Here is a 24764-nt window from a genome sequence, read left to right on the forward strand (position 1 = left end):
AAAATTGTGAAAAATAGGAGAGTAAATAGAAACAGCATAAATTACATATATTATCTGCTATTTTGTTGTTCATAATATCGTTTTACCATTTGCCGAAATTATCCGGCTTCTAGCGAGGTCAGACTTGTTGCCAACGACGATGACCGTATGCTCCTGAGTGTAATGTTCTTGCCACAAGTAGTTTAGTATCTCTTCAGCCACTTGAAAGCTTGTACGTGAAACGATTGAATAAACCACGATGCAGGCATGTGGCTCGTACGTCGACAAAGAGTTTTCAACCTGAAGAATTTCCCAAAAGTTTTTCTATTCGCACTTAATAACGTAAAATTATATAGATTGATATTAAATGCTTATAAATACAAGGAGAATTTTATTCGTAATTTTCTTTTATAAACTTACGAATAAAATATATTTATAATGTGTTCTCTTTTTATTTTTACATTATTTTCTTAGAGAATTTCTGATAATCAAATACTAGCTGCGTCACAAATAATAAAAATTACACTCTCTTTTTCTTTGTACGTTCTTTTTCTAGAGAAGAATTACTGATAATCGAATATTAGCGTCACGAATAATAAAAGTTGTCAGTTAGATTAGTCGTTCGCATGATGTAAGATAATTTGGAACACATTTGCGATTATATTGAAGAAAATGAATATCATTATAACTTTGACAATACATTCACCAGTTCTTGACAAGGAAAGAATGAAAAAGCGAGAAGATGTATGAGGCTTTAAAGTCTGACTGAGTTAAAACTTTGACCGAATAAAACTCCGTAATCGAGAAATAGTGCGATGAGTTGCAACTACAGACTTCGTAGGCAGGAGAACAAACTCGATGCTATAAAGTGCTTTAAGTGTGGAAGAATTTACATAAGTTTAATAGTATTGCGATTGTTGATTACACACATAAAGTAACGACGATAAATTCTGTTCAGTGAATTGTGGGGAAGAACTTTAAAGTAATCTAAAACTCTCGCACGTCATTTATAATTCCCATAGTAGGTAACGTTTCGACAATTTAATTAGCTATTAAAAACTATCTTCGAATGTTCTTCTCAATATTGCTATATTGACAATATTCGTATCGTGCGTATTCTTTGCAAAAATAGCAAATTGTGCGAATACAAGTGACTTAGCAAATTTTATAAATGCGATATTAAGTTACAATTCTCGTCGACTGCTTCTACGGCTTGGTACACGAAATTCGCATTATCGCACGCTGAGCAGACCTAGTCAAGTAGTTCAACAAATCCCGTGAGTGCCGAGCGGTTCAGATTTCAGATTAAGAAAGTCGATTTAACGTAAACTGGATGTCGAAGGATCTTTCAAAATGGATTTTACTCACTTCTATGACTGCAAACTTCGCGATAAAGCTAATCCCGTTTAAAACTGAATATTGATACGTATTTATAGACGTGCGCTTATAGTTAGCTTTATAGAAGTATATTTATTGATAGCATTATGATGTAAAAAAGTAGCAATATAATAAAAATATATTAAAAATAAATTTCTTTAAAAAAGTTTTAACAACTTGATATAACGCTATGTAAAGGGAACGATGATTCTTCAACATCATTTTAATCACTTAATATATGTATATACATGGAAATTATAACTCATGAATAGAAACATAATTTTTGGGGAAGTTTTATCTCACGTATACTTTGAATGTAAATTATCAAAGTTCGTTAATAATTTCATATTCAATTGCATCGGTCATCAACAGATCAGAAATTAACAACACTAAATTGCTCTTTGAAAGCAATTAACGAGCACTTCTTTTGTCTCAAATTGCTTGCAATTTCTTCTATGAGTTTCTTTGAATAAAGTACAGGACTGTAGCATATTTTATATTATTCTCCATCCTTTCCGTTTTTCTGAATTCTTCGTGATAGCTTCCAGCGATATTTAGACACATTGTAATTATCGGGTAACAATTACATTGTCGCGATAATACAAGGAATAATTAAAATATCCTGTCGCGAACAGCAAAATGGCTTTCACCAATGTACATAATTATAGCAGCTTTGATTTGCACACAGATGAGTATGATAATGACGCAGAGATATTACATATCTAATCCTAAATTTAATTGTGAATTAAAGGAATAATATTGAAATTATATTATAACGAAAATTATTTAAAAAATCTGTATGTGATAAATTTTAAGTTTGAGACTAATACTAAGAAAAGGAATCTAAAACAAAAATTACTTTGCAATTATATTTTTCCACGTACATACATACTTAATTTAATATTGTCAGTTTATATATAAAATAGTGCACAAATAAAATTGATAATTAAAAAAAAAAGAAATGGAGGAAATGCAAATAATAAAACATGCTCAAAATTAGCATTTACATGATAAAAATCTTCAAATGTCTTTCTACATTCGCATTTATAAACAAATTTATCATATCAGACGAACTATACAACTTACCGATCCGATAAAAATATTTTATGTTACACGAGGGGAATGTCTAAAATAGCCATTAAACTATTAAGACCATAGATATAGTTTAATATACCGGTAACCAATGTTTATTCAAAATTAAAATTGTGAGAAATACAATGGCGTATAGGACCCTTATAAGCTACACAAAGCTCGCTAAATTCATGCATTATGCGTGTATCACAGGTCCTGCACTTTATTACATAACTTAATTACGTAACTTAATTTAATAAATTCATATATAACATAATCACTAATCATTATTGTCTGTACAATATTCCAGGAAATTCAATACTTACGCTCATTTCCACATGTGGATGGTCAATGAAGATCATTTCTGATTCCTCGCTATCTAACAAAATGGAAACGGTTTTCTCGCCGAACTCGTCGTCTGCAATACAAAGGCGAAAGTCTGTGCTAAATGTTGTTGAATATTGTTAAACTCGTAAGTATTTACGGCCTGTAAGTACTCCATCTATAAACATTACACACTCACTCTCAATCGTCGAGCATGTGCATAAATATGTATTTAAGAGTACATTATTATTCATCGTACGGTAATACATGCTTGTTTTGTAATGCAAATACTCGTGAGTTAATGTTAAGCTAATTCGATATCTCTAAATTAGATATGCTTCATTAATCAATAATAGTAATTAATATTGATGTTCAAATACTTTTCTTATTCAGTTAAAATTATCTGATTACTTTTAAAATTACTTTTTATCCATCAAATCTTATCTAATTTTTCAATATATTCTAAGGTTACAACACACACACACAGTCTCGTTTTCGATATAAAAATTTTCTAAAATAATTACCTAACTACAAATATTCAAAAAGGAAAAAGAGAACGTACATCACATATCTATGCACAGAGAGCATGATGTAATTGAATATAAACTTGAACTAGCAAGCTAAATTTTAAGGAGAAATGTTAAGTTAACTCAGTGGCTAATACAATGTACAAACTCTGTAATTTGTCGTGCACAAGTTTGGACATTAGTAACGATATCAAACTATACTCTTACATTTACAAATGCGCGCGTTCGTCACTTCTGAGAGATCTAAATCAACGAATTATTCGCGTAGTCCGAAACATAATAGGCTCTTGTATTAATCAAGCAGCATTAACGTATCGAGTATTTCGAAATACTTGCACATCCCTGAATAATTAAAAACTCATCTGTTGATCAAACGCGATATATGAAAAAATATATCCTCTTTAAAATAATCAATTAAAAGAAATATTGCTAATATATATAAAACCCAAAATTAATATATTACAACATTAAAAATTTTTGTATAAGAAATATGATTAAGACATATTAAAGTTGTATTTTAGAATTTGTTACCAACTTCTATCTGTAATATATAAAATAATTTTTAATAATAGGTGTCGATTTCGCAAAACACAAGCCAAAACTATGTGAAAAAAATTAATAAATATTTCCGTCCATAAATAGAAATGATTTTTGAGTGGCTGATGCGCTTTTTATTTACGTGACCTTAATTAATAAATAAATTAAAAACTATGGCACATGCGGAATGATAAAAATAACAGAACAGCTATGTGTATATATGAACGGGTTGCAAAATAAATAAATGTTAAAAACCAGTGTTCTGTGACGCCGCAATAAAAACGCTACGAAAAAATTCGCTGTTGCAGTTTCACAATAATATTCTGATTCATTGATTTTTACTTTGCTAAAAACCGAATTGAAACTTCGCGCTATATATTATAACGCTTGCATTTGTTTTTTACATTAAAGTCCTTTCGTTGGGATGTTCGTCATATAATCATAAAAGTCAGATTCTGACAAATTTTTGGCCATTTTGGTATATAGTATACATATGTTAGTATATTCTGTTTCCCCCTTTATAACATCCTCTTTACCTCGAGAAAGTATATCCATCACTGCCTGTCATTTTTTCTTCCCTTTTTCCCTCCCAAGTGGCATTGTGAATTGAATTCATTTATGACAGAATATTTGAGGTATTTCGAGCGTAGAATAGAAGATAGATGAACATAAGAGAGAAAACGCTGTGTTTGGCAGAAGAGGTTGTGTAAATTTACTTTAGACGAAATAGTGAATGCAATAGTGAATGCAACTGAACACGCGATTTCTGCTAAGTAAACGTTGAATTAAAGAGCTAATTTTGAATTAAAGCTAATTTTTCATCTTGGAAAAAATGTTTTCTGATAAATTAAGAGGATTAATCTATCTTCTTTTAATTACAACATTTTTTTTTAGTATTTAGTATTTTAAAATAAATTGTAAAGAAGTAGACATTAAATCTGATGTTTTTGTTAAAAGTTTCAAACATAAGAGACAAGCAGAGAAGTCTATTATACCTACATATACCAGAATATTTCAAAACATGCGGACATAATTTCAGTTTCTCTAAACATTTGTCCTGTTTAAATTTATTTCCGAGCTACAGGTAGTTTTGTATTTCGATACGTCTCGTTTCAAACTAAGTTAACGTAACATTGAAATATTTACAAACAGTTACTAAGGTTAGTAAGATCATATACGAGATATTGATAATAAACAGCTGAATGAAAACCTCAGCTTATAACGAGATTTATTGAAATACGAAACTGTAACGTTTATACAAAATTTATTATTTTTGTGCCCCCAATTCAAGCTTGAAATTACGCTTACATGTTTTGAAATACCTTGCATATACATATTTTATATGTTATATGTATAATATATTATATTTTGTGTTAAAATTGAATTAAAGAAACGTTCATTTTTAATAAATTAGCTCTGAATGAAGAAGAAAAATATATAAATACATAAATTAAATAATTTACAAAGAAAACTCAACAGTGATTTGTATAATATAACGTAGGATTCTTAAGTAATGTATATCACGGTGGGGTGTGAGAAAAGGTTGGATACGAAAAGAATATATCCTCGCAAACCGAATCGCAAACTTTCCTCTCGGTACATCGCATGCTGTACGTTCTTGCACGTGGCGTTCGTGCACGTGTGTAACCGTCTGCGATCACATAAAAGAACAAATATATGTACTCGGGCAGCGCGCTTGTAAAACCCTAGCTCGTGCTCGAAACGATTGCAGGGAGCATTGCAACGTGCGCCGCGCCGCCGGCCGCAATTGCGCGGAGATACAGAATCGTCCTCTTCATGAAGTGCACCTACGTTTCAAAGCCGCGTGACCGGCAAAAATGTAAAACGAATAAAATGGATTTTTCTCCCCACATACACACATTCCGTTTTATTATTAATTCTCCTTTAGAGAAATAGGCGTATCTGCACTTTACGAAATTCACGAGCGAGAATCGTTGGTTACGCCATATGCCTTTGTGTAAACGCGTAACTTTTAATTAAAAGTTAATTAATTAATTCAGAGAAATTTAATTAAATGGCAAGTCTCATTTGATCGCTAATATTATCGCGCAACAAAGCTCTGCATACAAAGAGCATAAATACAGATCGGTGAACATCAAGAGAGAATAGGATCTATCAAGTAACATTGTTATCGGCGAAAAGTGGAACTTCTGAATAAATTTTCTTTCTTTAGAAAAAAGAAAAAAAAAATATATATATAGAGTGCTTCTACATTCCCTGCCCAATTTTCCTCAGTAACTAGTAAACAAAATTAAAAAGGAAAAAATCAACCAAGGAAAAGAAAGCAAAAAATTAGAAGACTAGCAAAAGACAAGAGAAAAAAGAAGAACCCTTTAAAATTATTTCAATCCGTAGCCGTACTTCTGTGACACACTGCGTATGGAATTATGACAAGTGTCGTAATGTAGAATTCCATACCAAAGATGTGGAATAATCAATCCTTTTAATGGAAACTAATCTTAGTTCCCACACGTTTTGTTAAAGGATATATCGCGGCATTGTTGGTCGTGCGAGGGTGCACAGACTTACCTAGACTAGCGTCGTACGTGTTGATATACTCGCTCGTCATGAATTGCGAGACCAAAGCGGTCTTTCCCACTCCGGAATCTCCCAGCAAGACAACCCTGTACTTTGAAATACTTTCCTCGCCGTCGCTCTCGCTGCTAGCGCCTTGCCCGCTGCAACAAGAACCTTCAAATGGCGATCTCTCGCCCGACACGTTGCTGTTTCTGCAAGCAGAAAGAACAAAGTATTGAAAATTGCGATATATTTAATACTGATATAGAAAAGTTGTGAGTGTGGAAAATTGCAGAAAATATTGCTCTTGTAATTAATATTTATTTTTGCATTTAATATACGAAAAATTCATTCATATTCTATATCGTAAATATTCATAAATTGCAATGCTATTAATTTTGTCACTTGAAACTCTGTTCATCAATAAACCATTTTTTGAGAAATATAGTGCTTATATATATATAGCCATTCCGGCAATCTTTCATCCCCTCAACATATACTACTTGTCATGTTATTTAAATTATGCAAAATTATTTTCCTGTTGCCTGTTTTTGTATTTTGTCGAGAACATGTAAAATGCATGTTCGTATTTTTATATCTTTATTACATATCTTTCCTTTACGTCTTATATAAATTTATCAGCAAATTTTTTTTGCAAATCTATAATTGTATTCTTTTGTGTGTATATATATATATATATACGTAAATATGTTAAATATTTATACTTATTAAATGTTTCCTTCTCAGAATATTTATACACGTCTCTACGTGTATTCATTAATGTTTGTTACAACACGAACATATACAGTATGCAAATTGCAGTTGTAGATCGTATCCATCTGTCATAAGAATACTCGATTGAATATCGCGATTTTATATATAAATTAGAGAGGAAAGAATAAATTCCTTTTCCGAAAATTTTAAGGATCATCGTGTTATTCTTTATATCCATTCTCCGGTAGTCTTCAAGGTTCTTGGAGCTCCGGCGAAATTGCATTTGCCTCGACGACAGCTTCAGACGACGAAAGCGTACCATGATGATGACAGAACCTCATCTAATCAACAACGTGGGACAGGAGCTGCCGCAACAATCTTATTTCTGAAAGACGCTATGTCTTTTTCAAAACTGACTTGAAGACATACAAAAATTTCTCGCGACTCTTATCTTCAAAATTGTGATACATTGAAATAACAAAGTGAGAAATATTGGATATATAATATATATATACAGAATATACATATATATATATATATATATATATATATATATATACAGAGTATCTCAAAATTCGCGGATCACCTCTCGTAGATAATTAGAACGGGTTAAACTGAATCGAAAAGGCCTGTATTATTTTGCGATTTTTGTAATAATTAATGAGATAATAAAAATCAGTGAATTAGCATGCATCTGTGTGATTTGACGAAAAGATACAGCATCACACGACAATTACGGTTGCTATTCGCGCGAGGCGAATGAGGCATTGGGAGGAGAATACGTCTAGCAATCACAAATAATGCGTAACGGGCTGTTTCTTGTCGCTGAATCGCGTGAAAACACGCTTATTCGCGAATCTTTATTAATTATTATTTCATTAATTATTGCAAAAATTATTTTAAAATTTTTTGATTTAGTTTAATTGTTTAGGAGAAATAATCCGCGAATTATGAGACACCTTGTATATAAAACGTATTGGCTTTCGTTATTAGAGGCTGTAATATAATACGTTTGGCATAACGTCGGTTTGACCAGTCGTACGATAAATACAGTTGGCGTAAGCCATCGACGTGCGTTATTGCGTTTACGTACACAGGATGCATGTAACGTCATTGTGCGAACAATACCTCAACTTCGAGTGAGCTACCGGGTTTTGGCACGCTGTAATAATTATCGTGTTTCACCCGCCTGCCCGTGTACAATATCAATCCGCTGGATTTCGGCGTCCCATAATGGTCGACAAGCTGAACCAGCTTAACTTTGATAAGTTTGCAGATTACGAATGTCAACCATAATATTCGTACAGTAATGATACACAGTTGTTTGAATCAGACTAAAATTTTAACGCGGCATTGTGTGTGCCTGTACGTGTAGAAAATTGAATATATTTAATATATAATCGCGATAACACTGCGATATATTTTATAAGTGTGTATCGCTTATCGATTATGCAATCACTGTCATTAATCACCATTACTCCACATAGCAGAGTAAAACGAAATGTAGAAAACCGTGGGCTTGGTTATCGTTAAATCGCTTGCTCGTTAACGTTGCGCACATGTGTATTCCGTTCTGCACGATAGCTACCGTTACGTTTAAAATCAGGCAAAGGTACAAAAATAAAGCGGAGCAAATGTATCAGAGTTTCCACGCTGGACTATTTTCGTTAGTATTGTACGTATGCGCTTGTCTATAAAGAAAGTACAAAAATAAATATGAAAGTACAAAATCAAATATGTTAGTTATCGTTAGAAAGACTAGCGATATCTTGCCCTTCGTTAAATCATTTATTTGAAGACTCGCAGAAATGTATCCTTTGTTAGATTCAACTAACAATAAGATGAGTAATATTGACAAGCAAATAGACAATCATTGTTTATTACGTTCTTAGAATCTGATATGTACAATTGTGTATTTTACTGTACGCTATATATTTTCGAAAATATATTTGAGTAAAAATTCTGCACAAGTATTGAAGTATTTGCAAATATTTGTTTAATTAATTGCTGTGCAACACTCGACATATATATTTACATCGAAATTGCATCTTGCTGCGATACATATCTATATAGTAATAAACGTGCATAGCTTTGAAATTACTGGGTTTCTCTGCAATACGCAAAACATCGTGAACAATGTGATCAATTCAATTACTCTCTGTGAGCAATAATAAAAAAATTCCGTTTTTTTTTATACAAGATATATGTAACAAAATATAGATATTTCAAGTTAGATCGATGCAACAAATGAAAATACTTTTAATAAAATTTTTCAAAGTGAAAGATTATATTCTACTTGGAAATATGATATAAAAATAACAAATCTCGAGATTTGTGCAAATGATTTCCAAGAAGATGTGTTCCCCGCTTTATTTTCTGCGATATCCAATTACGCGATTTACATGTAGACCAGATCGAAAGATATCCACCACATCTTCAGAAGCTAACGAGACAAGCTCCCTACGTACCTTTTATTCGTCACAGATCTTATTCCGAGCAAATGGATATTGTGTAATATCTCAAAGTCGCCCTCTCTTATCGTGATTCTCTTTAATGATCTTACCATAGGATCATATGACACGCTATTTGTAAAAAAATATCACGAAATCTTCAGATAAGATATACTTAATATAAATAGATATAATCACGAATTAAAATTAAGCTTTAAAATTAAAATTAATTTTTATTGCATAATTTCAAAATCGTCTGCTTTAAATATTCATTATTCGCTTCATGTTGTTGCTTCATTCTTTTCACGAACGGAATAAAACTTCCCCTAAATGACTCGTTAGATTATGTCGAAAGACAATCTGTTTCAGTAATAAAAAGAATATGTTAAAAAGGAAATGTTTAAATGTTATTTCAGCGAAATGTGAAAACAATCGTCTTTCTAGACATCTTCAATGCATCCTCCAATATCTTTGCAATATATATCTTTTCAAGGGCACAGCTGACACTCTATCTCTTTGTAACAAATTAATTAAAGAAGGAAATGTAGTTCCTCGGAAATTGATATATTAAAACGCTGAAATTAGAATAAAACCTACTTTCGCAATAACGTTTTGAAAATTGCTTTGTAATTTATTATTTATTCTTTGTGAAGGATAACGTGCCTCTTGTTATAAAAGAGAGTTTCGCAAATTTAACAAAGAACGATATATATTTCAATTATTCGCAAATTCACATTAAATCAAAGTCTAATATCGCTTCGGTGAAACATGAAAGCGATGCTTTTCCCGACATTTTTACAATACATTCCCATCGTGGCATTAACGAAGATCGTGACTGGATCCCACGAAAAAACTTGGAATATCTAATAACATCAAGAATAATGATACGAAACGTTGGATAATTGACGGAAATCAAATCTCGCAGGCAGCATGTCGACGGGATCGTTTACCACAGCTGCGGCATCAACATTTCCTACAATTATATTTTAAAACCACCGAGTATGCTAAATATCCTCAATTCCCTTGTCACGGGACAAATGAAAACCAAATCAATCAAAAGGAAAAATTAAACTTTTGTCTTGCAGATATGCTTCGTTACTCTGTCGCTGTAATTTTTGAATATATGCGCATATTGCGAAGAAAAAAAATGTTACGTTATCAGATTATATAATGTAAACGCCACGAGATAAAATTTAATAGTGTTACTGATTATAAGTTTTTTTTAATAAATTATAAAATATATTAAATACAGAAATCGTTCTAGATTGAATGAAGTATTTTTAAATGCGAATAAATAAAAGCAAGATGCATTCATAATTAATTATACAACCGGGTTACATGAATATTTACTCTTAATTCCAATACAATCAGAAGTAACGATTTCATCACGCACGAGACGACCGTAAAATAAAATCTACCATGATTTCCCGAGTGTATTTCATTTCGATGAATCCATTTCGCTACGCGAAACAACGAATAGTTACAATGGCGATTGTCTCCTGGACTCCGATGCAAAACAAAAGAATTCATTTTTCTATTAGCGAAGCCACCAAACAAAAATGTCAGATTTATTGAGTGACGTTGAAAGTAAGTAAAAATGATTGAAATTCTCAAATTAAATTCGACCGGCCTTGAAATTCAATTAAAAATCATTGAATGAGACGTCCATTTCGCCTACAAAATAAGTTGATGCGAATTTTTTGCTCACGCTGATTTCTATCGAATACTATTCTGACACAAAATACAAATTTACACGGTATTTAATTGTTTCAGTTGTGATTTATGCTTTCAATTAGTAGGATTATCGAATTTTATTTTTCACGTTGTAATAGAAATAATATTTGGATATTGGAATGCGTAATACGATAAAAAGCAGAAATTAAACTCTTCAAAATAAATTTAAATAAAAACTATTAGGAATAAAGTTTGTGAGCGCATTCTAAACTTCGTTAAAATTTTCTATTAATTTTGAAATAATTGCTTTCTGCAGAATTCGCTACATGTTGTTACAATCATAGATCGCGTACATACAAATCTGAACAACATTCGAGCAATAATTTATCATTGGTAGCGAAACTTAATGCTGTAACTAAAGGGGCACGCGATTTAGTATACAACGGCATTTCCCAGCTAAGCTCGCTGTTCCGTAACAATGGTATGATCTAAAAAGGTTATTACTATGGAACCCCCTGGGCCGAATGGGTCATACGATCGCTAACGTCCGTGACCCGGAAGGGGTCGTGCGGTTGTCGAAATCCACGGTCTCGGAAGGTTACAGGTCGTTCCACGTCAAAAAGCAAGCACGAGCCGAACTTTCATGTCACGAACGACTTGTGTATCGAAAATACACGCACGGGACAAAAGCTGCGAATTTTTTTTCGGCACGGCGCTGGACAAAATGTAACGGCAAAAGCTTTTCAAAATATCAAACGATAGATCCATTTTTTTTTATCGAACGGTCTTCGAGTTCTTCCGCCCGACGACGCAAAGTGCATGATACGTGATTCGCGCGTTCGCGCGCGATAACAAATTATTTAAAAAATTGTATTCTCACGGCGAGCGCAGCGCATGTTACACGTTCAACAAAAATAATAAGGCATTTACGGAAACGCGTTATGCGTATTTCAAGATGTAGATGGTAAAGAACATTGTTTCAACGTTTCCATTTTCTCTGGCGAAAAAAAGAGGAGCGTACCTTTGAGAATTCCATCATAACGCGGAAATGTTCATGCTCGGATTACAAATTGATTGTGCGCTCTCTACGCGTGTCGGATTAACTTCTTTTGATACATTATCCTTAATACGAACCAACGGTGAAAAATTTCTGCTCATTGTTGTTTTGTGTAATACTATTAATTTTCATCTGTCTAAGGAACAAAGAAATGCTTGATGACACATTATTAAGCAAGTAGGAAGTAATTAATTATGTAAAAGATCCTCGCCGTTTGATATACGTCCTTAAAACAACCAGCGCCGTATTATCGGGCTGTTTTCTCATTCAAGAAACGAGTATGGCTTTCAGTAGTTGCCGTAGGCGTCAAATTAATTATGACTTCTATTAACGGCATTGGCCGCGCTCTCGATGCACTCCATGCACTGCATAACCTTTGAACCGCGGCTTGCATTAAGAGTTTTCGAGTATAAACCCGTATTTCAGCCAAGAACAATTTGCCATGGTAGCTGCATGCTATGCTTGGCACTCATGTAGAAGATATGTGTGCTGGAACATGTTGAGAGAGAGAGAGAGAGAGAGAGAGGGAGGGAGGAAGGGAGAGAAAGAGAAAGAGAACGAAGGAAAAGAAGAAAACAAGCACAAATATTTACCTCGTCTATTTGGAGAGGCGTGGAATCGCATCGGCAAGAACGGAAAATCTGTGCGATATTTTAAGCTTAGAAATGGAACGGAAGGAGCAGTTGGTAAAAAAATTTCTTAAATTTTATTAATTCTGGTTAAAGAAAAATCCTATTTACGTAAATAAATTTTATTTGGAGTATTTCACAAGATTTTTAAATTTGATAAAAAATTTTTTCTGACAAATTGATTGTTAAAGTAACTAAGTTCTCAGATAATCAGGATTTTAGCTTTATTTTCTCAATTAAAAAAAAATCAACTTGATTAAAAGCTGAATTATATAAAATTTTGAATTTTTCATTGGAGACAGATCTTTTGTACCATGGTATCTTTTTGATAAAAAAGTATGCTCGAGATAAAGATATAAACTGCAAATATTCGTAAAATAAATATGTAAATAAATTATTCGGGTTGCATTTAAAAAAAATATGCTTCAAACATATTTGTACATAAATTATTACGGAATAATTAAGTTTGAATTATTAAATTTCCTTTTTTATTCAGCTAAAGCTATAAAGTTCTTTGAAAAAATATAAAAAGGAATTCCCTGGCATTCAAACGAAGGATTGATGAACGATTTCGACACGAAAGGCAGGTTAATAATAAACGATTTGGACGAGTAGAAGAATTTTCCGTGGAAGCGACTATAATAAAAATGTCTTTTAACGCTTTTTCAGTTAAAAATATTTCTCTCTCCGCTTGCACATTTCGCACATACGTATACAACGAGCAAGCCAGCCGTTGCAATAAAACAGAGCTTACAACGAGCACCAACAATGTCGTAACTATTTTGAGAGGCGCACTAGCGATGTTACTCGCCTCGTTGTGAAGTTGGTGATGTTCACGAATCAAAAAGATTGTATAAAATAATATAAAACAAAGTGGTATATAAGAGCGAATTAAAATATCTTTAATTATCTTTGCGCATCGAAGAAGTTACAAAATATTGATGTGCTTTTCTTGAAAAATTTTGTCTGAAGCTACAACAGAATAACGGAAATATTGAAATTAATAAATATGGAAATTAGAAAACAGTGTCTGGAGGATGTTACAGAATTTCTGACCTTTAATAATACAGTCCTTGAAAAAAAATTAGGTTTGTCTTTCCTTGGAAACAGTTTTAAGAATACATTAGCTTAGAGTTTATATTACAATTTTTCAATACTAATTACATTTTTTTACAATACAAATAAGTCTGTATTTATCTATTTACAGTGCTAAATTGTAAGATAACACATTGCTATGGCGAGATAAGTTGAACAATTTATCATAATCACTTGCAAATTTCGAGAGAAAATTCACAGTTAAATCTTCACGCGTCAAAAAATAATGGCTTGAATAATTATATTTGTCGACATTAGCCAACCACGAACGACCTCGAAACTCGTCGTCTGCGTCGTAGCGTTCTTTTGGACGAAATCCACAACGGATTCACTAAGTTAGAATCTCAGGATCTATCTGAGTCATCAATGACAATCGTCAGACGTGATGAGAAAATCAACGAAAAACGCGACGCTGAATCATTCTTTCTTGGGAAAGTAGAAGGCTGATTATTAAATCTTAAATGGATGATGACTATTATTTCAGGAAGCCATCTCACAGAATTCAATGAAAACTCTCATAATAATTCGTTAGAAATAGAAAATTGGTAATAGAAATAATTACTGGGCAAATATCCAAGTTTTCCCGAACAAGAAAAAAGAAGACGCGAGTCCGACTATTGATTCACCGGTGCCGAGGAAGCTGCGAACACGCGGTATGAATCAGTCTCCGGTTTGAGAAACGATTCTCACTCTCATTCGATAAAACGTACATTTCGCGCGAACAATAAGATTTCATTCGAAAAAATTCAGTTATCGCCAAACGAACTATTCTTTAAGATAAATATTAAAAATTATTCTGCTTCTTCAAGAAGTCAAGTTTATCACAAAATAAAAACTTCGCAAAGTGTAAATTTATCATAATCGCATATTTCTCTTTTGCGGATTAAAAATTAAAAAAGAAACTCTCTTTGTTAGAAACTGAACTTGACACTTTTCCTCGAGACATAATAATGCGTCGTTTTTGCAAAAAGAAAGACTTTCTTGAATGAAACATCATTCGCCGAGAACTTGGAGCGAACTTCGTCGAGAGTGTTTATAAGTCCGTCGAAATATGCGACAGGTATTTTCTTCGCAGCCGATAAAAGCACGCGGATAAAACTGTGAAGAAGAAAAGCAGCTTTGTCATCGTCTTGGTGATGTTTATAGATAATTTTTCGGAAAACCACTCGTTGCACGATATCTGCATGCCGTTAAATTTTAAGCGCACCGAAACCGCCACCGTGTGAATAGAACATCTCACGGCTGCGAAAGCATTAGATCCGCAAACTCCGCGGGCGCAGTTTAATTCCCGTGGATTTGCCACAGTAATGGCCGTTTAGCACGCTGCCTTCCATTCTGTCGACCGACGACGCCGTAACATTTTGCCATTATTCAATGCAGCAGCATGGCTTATCCGCGAGCTTTCCTTTTGCGAAAAGCGTAACAACGCAGCGGCAAGTGTGCGTTTGTTTATCGAAGTGATTCTTGCATACATTATATATGTGATACTAGCATTTATAGCGTGTGCTTATACGCTATTTTAAAGGTCTTCTATCTTTTATTTGAAAAAATATATTAAAATCTGTTATAGAAGGAGAATAGAAATCTATTGGGAACGTTAAAGTTTAAAACTTTTCAACTTTTGTTGCAAAATTAACGCGAATAAGGCAAATTAATTAATTTTATTTAAAAACGTGTCTCTTTAAATTGTTTTAAACACATACAAAATTTATATTATAAAATAAATATGTCAATTCTAAAAACGTGATTAAAAATTATTAGATAGTACTAAATTGTCGCTGCTAAATACAAAATGCTCCATCTCTCTTACACACACACATTAGAAAATATCTATTGTTTAATGTTTAATAATTTCCTAAGATAACAATAATTTACGTACTTCATTAAATATATTAGAGAGAAAAATACGAGATCATTTGCGTAATATTCTACCCCGAGCTTGATCCCAATTTCGACAAGAATTTCCTACGACGCAACACGTCGGCCTTCTATAGAAATCTACCCAATTTCTTGTGTGAGATTTCCTATTATGGGACAAGCGTAACCTTTCTCATGTTCCTTATTTATTGGTTGATTACTTTTACACAAAATGTTCCCCACGATATTTCCGTAACAATACAACGACTCCTAGCAACAGGACGGGGACTGTGTATTGACGATTTCACGAGGGAGCAAGCAAATCCTGGGCCGTACAAAAATAGACTGAGGTTTGTTGGCTTCAAATTGCAGTATTGAACAGCTGAATTTAGGAATTCTCCGTTTCTGATATCTGGCTGACAATATATTGTTGCTACAACACATTATCTATCTTTTTCTTATTTTTGACATATAAAATATTATTTATATTATATTATCAAGATATACTATTATCGCAAAAGTATTTCAAGTGCTATGCGTATAAATTTTCATAAAAAGATTCGAGAATTTATATTAATCTAACAAAAGAATTTTAAAGCTTTTTGTGTTGTATAAAAATCCTCCTCTAGAATTATCCTATATACAAGTTACTATACCCATATCATAAAATGTGAAATATTTTATTATTCATTAATTATCGTGTATATTGTATAAAATTTATTATCATTCAAAAACCCGTTTTAATGTTTTACTGGAAAACTGTTCATTTATTTGTTTTATTCGACGATTACGTTAATTATAAAAAATCGCGTTGGAGAATTGTGCAAAGAAAGAAAAAGCGGGAAACTGCATAGTTTATAAGATACTCGAATAAATATGGATCAGGGTGAATGACTTATAAAAGAGAAATGAGGAATGAATAAAACTGCGTGCACATTAGCGTGATTCACATTTCGAACGGTCGCAAACGCCGACGTACAGCTATCCCGTATTCTATTAGTAGCAGTAATGTCGATATGCATAATATATATGTTAGAATGGTACAGCAGAAAATGAAAATACAGAGAATACATTACGAATCAAAATAAACACGCTAATAAGAATTGTCATTTAAAATACATTTTCATTTGTACATCTTATAGATTATTCATAATTATCCAGTAAGATAGATAGAGGCTATCGCGAATTGTTTTGACAAGAATTCACGTGCAATTTCACGTGCGGATAGCAATTATGTGGAATTAATTATGCAAAATAATGGCGACAAAAAGTTCAGCAGATCGAGTTAGACGTATCTCTTTATTTTTCTTCGATTACGTATTCTTATTATATGTTATCGCTTTGGACGACGAATTCCATTTCGCGATTATTATTTCTGAAAACTCTGACGTGCTGTAAGTGAGCGACCATCCGCGGCGCATCGTCGTCACAAAACGAAGAGCATTGACTCAGCATCGCATCTGCATTTCACACCACCACCGGCCGAGATTCCACGAATATTTTGCATCGTAATTTTTCACGTTTCCCCTGCTGCTTCAGCTCTCGCCACGTGATCATAGACTTTCCCTCTCCGCCACATTGTGCTACCAGTTTAGAATAACTCGAAGCTCCGAGCTTACGTTCTCACCACTCGCAATTTCGATCTCGGGTGATTCGCGTCATTGTCCCTGTGAGCCCGATCAAAGGCATCGAAAGCACCGTCATGGAAGTTGCCAAAGGTAATTTCGACGGACTGGAGTTTGTGCATTTGCCTTGAAGTGTCTTATTCAAATTGTTACAGCTGCGCTCAATTACTTCTCATCCAGTTTGCACTCTTATGCACTTTCAATTTGAAATATCTTCTGTGCGCTTCGTACTTAACATAGTTTAACTTTCGTAGAATTGAAATTAATGATTTTGTACTGTCGAATCGAACGGATTTTCTAATTCACAATTGCATCTAATTCACAGAAGAAAAGTAACGTTGTATTAATGGCATTAACAGTAATCTAATTAAAAATAATCTTGTTAATTCAATAACAGTATTAATGAAACACAAATAACATTTTACTAACCCGGGAATATGTACTTGGGGTAATTTACACCATAGTAGCGAAAAAATAAATCTCAGTTACAAGTTCTTTACTAATAAAGAATTTAAACCTGTTTTTTTTTATTTCTCCTTACTTTTTTAGGAAATATTAACTAAATCTATACATATAATGATCTCAAATACTAATAAATTGTAGAACAATCAACAATATGCAATTAATAATAGTGACTTTTAATTAGAGTCTTTTAAAGAGCACCTCCTGTGATGACCGTTTACGCAAAAAAAATAGGAAACTATTGGGTTAAAATAAGAGCATGACGTGTTTCATTAATATTGTTATTAATTAACAAGATTATTTTCAATTAGTTGCTTTTGCTAATGTAACATTATTTTTTTCTGTACATACATGCAATTTTAAGTTTATGCATAAAGATGAGGAAAATCGTAATCTCGGGTAATCAATGTAGCTTTCTCTTTGCCATACACAAATATATACTCTATAGTAAAATTACGTATCTTATTTTTGTCTAAATAATTTCTGAATAGAATCTACCGCATTGTTTTAGCGTTGTTGTATTGTAATAGTTATTCATAATACGTCAAATTATTGGTTGGCTCAATATATGGTCAATTATTGGTAGCTATTTACAACACAACATTAGTTACCCACTAATTTACCAGCCACATCTAGTATGATACGTTTATTTAACTAATGTTTACACATTTATTTCTAGAAATTCCCATTATTATTTGAAATTCATAACAGGTTATATTCTGTTTTCATTTCAACATAATATTAACTAAATTATTAACTTTAATCGAGATTAATTAAATGCGTTAATTGCAATGTGCTAAATATAGTATGTACACGGAGAGAATTTTCTCTTAAAATTTACCCTGAAATCATGGTAGTTGCGGGACAACATGTACCACCAAGAATTTTATGCGAGCTATTCTGATTAATATCCACCATAATAAAAAATATTAATATCTATTACATTAAAACATAAAATACGTTTTTATTAATTTTACTAAAATATATCTAGGAAATTTCAATGATTTTTCAAAATTTACCAATCTGCTTGGTAATTTTTATCACGTTGTTTGTAAAATGTCGTTTGTATATTTTAAAAATTCCTTGGTTGCCATTTGCCAAGTTGTCCCAAGTTTGTAGTGAATTTAAGGGTAAAATATAACTAAAAATTCTCTCCGTGTAATAAACAAAATCGACCTCTCTCCAACACGAATTATTTAAGAATCTCTTTGAAGTTCGCAAAATCCAATCTACAAGAGTAATATGTTCTTTCAGTAAACGACTCGAGCAGCAGCCTCGTCGAGCAATCGATGAACGTAACATCGGCGACGAAATCCGTCTCGACATCGAAATCTGTGCAGAGCGTCCAGACAAAATCAGTCATGGAGTCGTCGACCTCAGTTAAATCCGTCACTGCCTCCTCTACCAGATCTCAACAATCGATGGAGTACGAGGAGTCGGTCGAGTACAGCGATTAGTGCCATTAAAGTAATGTGAATCCCTCTAATTAAAAAAAAAGACATCGACAAACGGGAAAAAAAATGTAACGGAATTCGGCTCGATTTGATTCGTCGTGTGTTCAAGGATTCATTCTCGGGCAAAAAGTAAACGTATCGTTTTGACGTCGCTTGATTCATCCAATTTCTCCTGCGGCAAGGAATATTCGCATACCAAAAACGGCGGATTATTCGCAATGGTGAGCCTCAGTGGAAGATTAACGACGAAATTCCGGGTGCTGTTCTCCAATTCGACCTCGGGAATCAGGGTCGATGATCATGCGGGGATGAGAAAGTCGAACTGACGGGTCAAGGCGTCCACCCGACGGGATTGCGCACCGAAATAACGTGACCGCGCCGCATGCACGCAGTCGCGCTATGCGATGATACGACGAGAAGAAATACGACGAGTCAGAAGAGACGGATGGAGCGGAAGAAATTGAAAACGTGCGCGCGAAGGAACGCTCGCAAATCTCTGGCCCTTATCCAATCGATGCGGTTCGCCGCCAAGTAGCAAACCCGCGCACCTTCCCTTCTTCTTCCGAGAATTTTCCCTAACCGGCCCACCGCCGCTCTCTATACTCGAGTACGCAGATCGATCACGGTCGTGTCTCGGCACCTCACTCGTTTATCTTTGTACAATAAAATTTGTAAGGCAATGATGCACCGCGTTTGTTCGTTAACCTTTTTCTCATTTTAATTACAGAATTTAAAAGTAACTCTCCAACCATTCGTATAAGGCATAAATCAAAGACAAGGCATAAATTGCTCCAATTATTTCAGTGCGTATAGTCGTGAAATTTGTCTCTAAAATATGTATGTGCATACGTTTTAAATAAATAACTTGACGTAAATTAATTAATTAACGTAAAAAATATGAACTTAGCATTTGCGCAAATTTGAAAAATGATCTTTAAACTTGAATTAATCGTTTCATCATGCATCAGTATGTAATTCAAGACTAATAGCAAAAAAATTAGAGAAATGATGACATTCGTCGAGTACCATATTGTTATAAGAAGAAAATAATCAAACATATTTAAATCTTTAAATTAATACACATGGAAATTGAAATGCACACGGCGTGAGAATTCTACCGGTAACATTTTGCCATAAATGCAATAAAGCGTCTTGTAACATCAGCCAGCAATGCTAATGTTGAAAAAATTCCAGAAGAAAATCATCGCTAACAACTTTTACCTCATGTACAGAATAACTAGAGTATCATAATTCTCATATCACTTCTCCCTCTCATCGTACAATACTAAACCAGCTTAGGCACAGCTGCGCCTACGGTTCGACAGCAGGAGGAAGTACCGTGTTGACCAAAGGAAATACGATTTAAGAGAAAAACGGATATCGATGGTAGCACGGCGAACGAGGGCGAGCGATAAAGAAAAGCCGCCGGGTAAGTCCGCAGGGACACCCTCTAAGATTAAAAAAAAAAAAAGCTTTCAGTGCTCTGCGGGATGTACAATAAGCGATGGTGAAAGTTTTAGAGCTGCGCAAACAATAAGTTCAACGTAACGTAACGTCTTCAGAATTCACAACAAGTAACTGCCTCGCATTGAACTGGGAGGGGGGGGAGGGGGATTGAGATCTTGACACGACGAACAGGGAATTTCAATATCCTGTCGCTCAGGCAAATAGAGCAAACATATACTTGTGAAGATATGGGATTTCACGGGGCGCTTCTGCAATTGCGGAGCACGAATCGAATGATCCGCAGGAAACATTTGCTTCTATGTCCTGTGAGTGAATTCCGCGTTTTTCGCGATTAATATATCATATATCATCTTAAAAGTCCATACAAACTGCAAGAAAAGTGACGTCTCTTCGATCATTTAATATTTATCGCATAGATGAATATTTTACACGTGATTTTTAACTTCATGAATCTATGATTATATATTGGTCTACATGGTTATTCCAGCTAAAAATTATTGCTTTAAATATTTAATATTAATAAAGAATTTTTTAGCCTTCTCGACATATATTTATTCAATTTATACCATAACTTATGAAACATGAGTCGTCAAATGCAAGTTATTACAGGAAATGCCTACAAAAAAGATTCTCCAATATATATGTATATATATGTATATATACATACATATGAATATATATTTAAATATATCATATATAAATATATGTACACACACACATATATAACTTGAATCAAATCTATCTTCTCTCTTTCTTAATACACTCAATCATAAAAGCGTGACGCAGATTTAACCGAGATGAATCGCTTACGGGAATCCTCGCAAAAGCAGGTCACATACATCATCGAGGCACATACAATCTTCCAATATCCGTTCAGAAGTCCTGCGTGATGGAAAGAAATAGAAAGTGAATCGTCCGTGACTCGCCTTATTCCACGCGAGAGGTCATCTTTTACGTGACCAAATATTTGGATGACAGAAACGAGAGATGTCATTTGAGAAGCTCGACACTTGCCTTAAGTTAATGCGTATAGTATATTCTCTGTAAGAATAGATCTTCACGCCTGGGATATCTTAGCTAATTTCGTCGTAAGCTAGCTTCCACAGATTTCGTAATCCAAGGTTGTATCTAAATAGTGAATATATACTCAAAAAATACTTCTTTTTCTGAATATATTGCATTTTTTTCCAATATCTACAATCATTTATTCACAGCATAATAAAACACACAAATAAAACATTGCGAGATAATTTTGTATACTTTGAACCTCGAAGGAAATCCGATGACAAGATATCTATCACCTGTTCTCGAATGCATGCACATATTATAGTCAATCCATCACAATACATCATAGCTGAACAAGATTGTTAGGCGGGTACGTAATAGAGACAAGATACATCAATTAAAGAAACATCCAATGAAGATGAGATCGATTTTTCCAGAATATCCAATAGCTTTGAAGCTTTCGTTAAAAATTGATTTCGTTAAAAATTTATCGATCCGAGAAGAAACACGAGAGTTAAGTAAGAATTTCGCTAATTGCAAATAGAACAATAACGCTCACTAACCTTATCCTTGTAAAAGCCATTTATCGAAGAACCGTTATCGCACTTTACTTGTAGCCTTATCGGCGTGCCGAAATGTTGCTGTAAAATAAATATCCGCCCCAATGTGCACGTTTCTCTTATCGTGGGAATCGAGGGCGGATTACATTTCTTTCGGATATTTACGCCACATTATTTAGCGTAACTTTATTGGAATGCTGGATTCCGTAACTGAAAATCTAGATTTCTATCCTCCAATAAGAAATGTACGTGATATCAGCAAGGGCAGCTAAAATTCTGGAATAGTGAACCACAATCGTGTTTCTTATCATAAATTTTTAAAATATGATTTAGGAAATTTGTTTACGCTAATTTTTTGTGATAAAAAAATATATAATATAAATTCTTAAATATAATCCTTCTCTAGAGTTTTTGGAAGACTATTCTATGGTGATACCATTTATCACGTTAGATCTTTTTTCTGCATGCACATCAATATATAAAATGATATAAAACTGATGCTGCCAGTCGAGAAGTAAAAGTATCTACATATATAAATCAATACACTTCGCTTTTCTCGGCAGCAGCTTTTAGCAACTTTACTTCGTCATCAATACCGTATGTTATCTATCGACCAACTCTCTATATTCGTGTAACCGATATGATGAATCGCGTACATTCATGCCCGAAACGCCGGTGTAAATATAACCGATGTAAAAATTTCAGGCGAAATTTTATATGTGCAAATGACTTATAACCAGTTAAGTAAAATTTCTATTCTTCAACAATATGACAAATAGGCTCAACACTTTTAATTGTATATTACTTAAAAGACATTAAAGTTATATTATTACAAAATTTATTATTAATTCGTCATTATAACGAATGTAATAGAAAATTTATCCTGGTCACTGTTACTATCATTCTTTTAATTGCTTTATTTCACAAACAAGGTCAACTTTAAGTGATAAAAGACACGTGATAGGGGAAAGTTAACTCGAGAGATATCTCCTAGGAGGGATCACATCCTACATATTTTAAGCATCCAATGTGTCTTATGAGAAAAAACTACGGTCTTCGAGATTCTAAATTCCCGAGTGACATATTTATATTGTCACAGTGCCCGGCACGCATAAAAAGGTTTTCCCAATTCATAGAAGCGAGTTTGCGACCTTTTTAGTTGCAGCTTATTTATGAGAGTTATTCCGTTGCCAATGCGATTCGTAAATAAAAATAATCTAGCGGGAGACTGGACTTTACGTGTAATTTTCGCGTAACTTGGTAGAGCGGTCCGCTCTTGAACTCGCAGCTCGCTTCGTTTCATTTACTAAATGGGGAGACATTAAAATTTGAGTGCCGGAGATTTATTATGAGAAACGTCGGTAATGATACTCGGGAAATAAGAAGCAAATTGATATGCGCACTTTAAGTGGAGTGATTGAAGTTAAATCGAATAAAAAGTTTATCGCAGAAGCAGCAATATGTTTATTTATTCTACTTCGCAAGTTAAGTTCGTTAAAATTCTTATAGCGATGCATATGATTTATGGCGGAAACGCGTAAATTGATACTTCATTATAAAACTATTTTTAAAATTTATATCAGAGTAATAAATTAATATTAACACAGAAACTTTTCGTTAATAAGTATTGATATAATTAACATTCTGCGGTTTCAAAAATAAAAGAATTACAATATAATTACGAAAATAAAATAATGTTGCAATGATTAAAGTAAACTAAAAGTAAAGTAGGTTGTATACTGTTACTATAATATTAAAAGACATGAGGAAACTTTGATTCGCCTCCTTTTGGCAAAAAAAAAAGAAGAAATTAGGCCTGCCTAACAAGATCTTGCAGAATTAAACTCCCCCAATACCTCAACGCAAAGAATTTTCCTTCAACTTCGTTTCGCTTGCGTGCTTCCCCAAATTGGTAGATTCAAACAAAGAGAAGGGAAAAGAGAGTGAGAGAGACGAAGTCGGAAAATGCGGGAAAAAGTATTTGGAATAAAATATTTTGTCGAAGATGGTATCACGTATTTGAGATTATTATGTCTTATCATTATTATGTCACATCAATACCCTCCACGCTTTGAAGCTTCTCTTTATCAACATATCTTCCTCTCCCTGTCGTTGATTTCTTTTCTTTTTCCACGCTCAGAAAAGCATACGAGACATTCTTCGCTTCGTCCAGCTTCCAAAATCAATATTGACGTGGAAACGAGAAGAAGTGCTCTGTTTTTAATGTCAATATTTGACTTTCCTACATCCAAAGTAATGGAACATGTGTGCGACAAATTTAAATATACATGTCCATTTTTTGCCAAGAATATTCGCCGGGATATTATACCGTAATCGTAAAATATAAAACGCGATCAAAAAT

General features: G+C 33.5%; 1 protein-coding gene and 1 long non-coding RNA gene across 3 annotated transcripts in view; one reads left to right on the plus strand and one right to left on the minus strand.

Moving 5' to 3' along the window:
• The window catches only part of LOC139817631 (uncharacterized), a 45363-nt gene that overhangs the window by 6369 nt on the left and 14230 nt on the right, over positions 1 to 24764 (minus strand). The window contains exons 5-7 of one of the 2 annotated variants that reach the window (XM_071785872.1): positions 6366 to 6565; positions 2754 to 2866; positions 87 to 279 (exon numbers count right to left, since the gene is read on the minus strand). In XM_071785872.1, the coding sequence (XP_071641973.1) occupies positions 87 to 279; positions 2754 to 2866; positions 6366 to 6565 (506 nt within the window). The remainder of the gene's footprint in view (positions 1 to 86; positions 280 to 2753; positions 2867 to 6365; positions 6566 to 24764) is intronic. The other variant, XM_071785880.1, reaches the window with a different exon arrangement.
• LOC139809868 (uncharacterized) lies at positions 17016 to 20053 on the plus strand. The gene is made up of 2 exons (XR_011731199.1): positions 17016 to 17547; positions 19171 to 20053. It is a non-coding gene; the product is annotated as an uncharacterized lncRNA (long non-coding RNA).

This window comes from Temnothorax longispinosus, chromosome 1 (assembly GCF_030848805.1).
Source record: "Temnothorax longispinosus isolate EJ_2023e chromosome 1, Tlon_JGU_v1, whole genome shotgun sequence".
In the NCBI taxonomy this organism is placed as follows: Eukaryota; Metazoa; Arthropoda; class Insecta; order Hymenoptera; family Formicidae; genus Temnothorax; species Temnothorax longispinosus.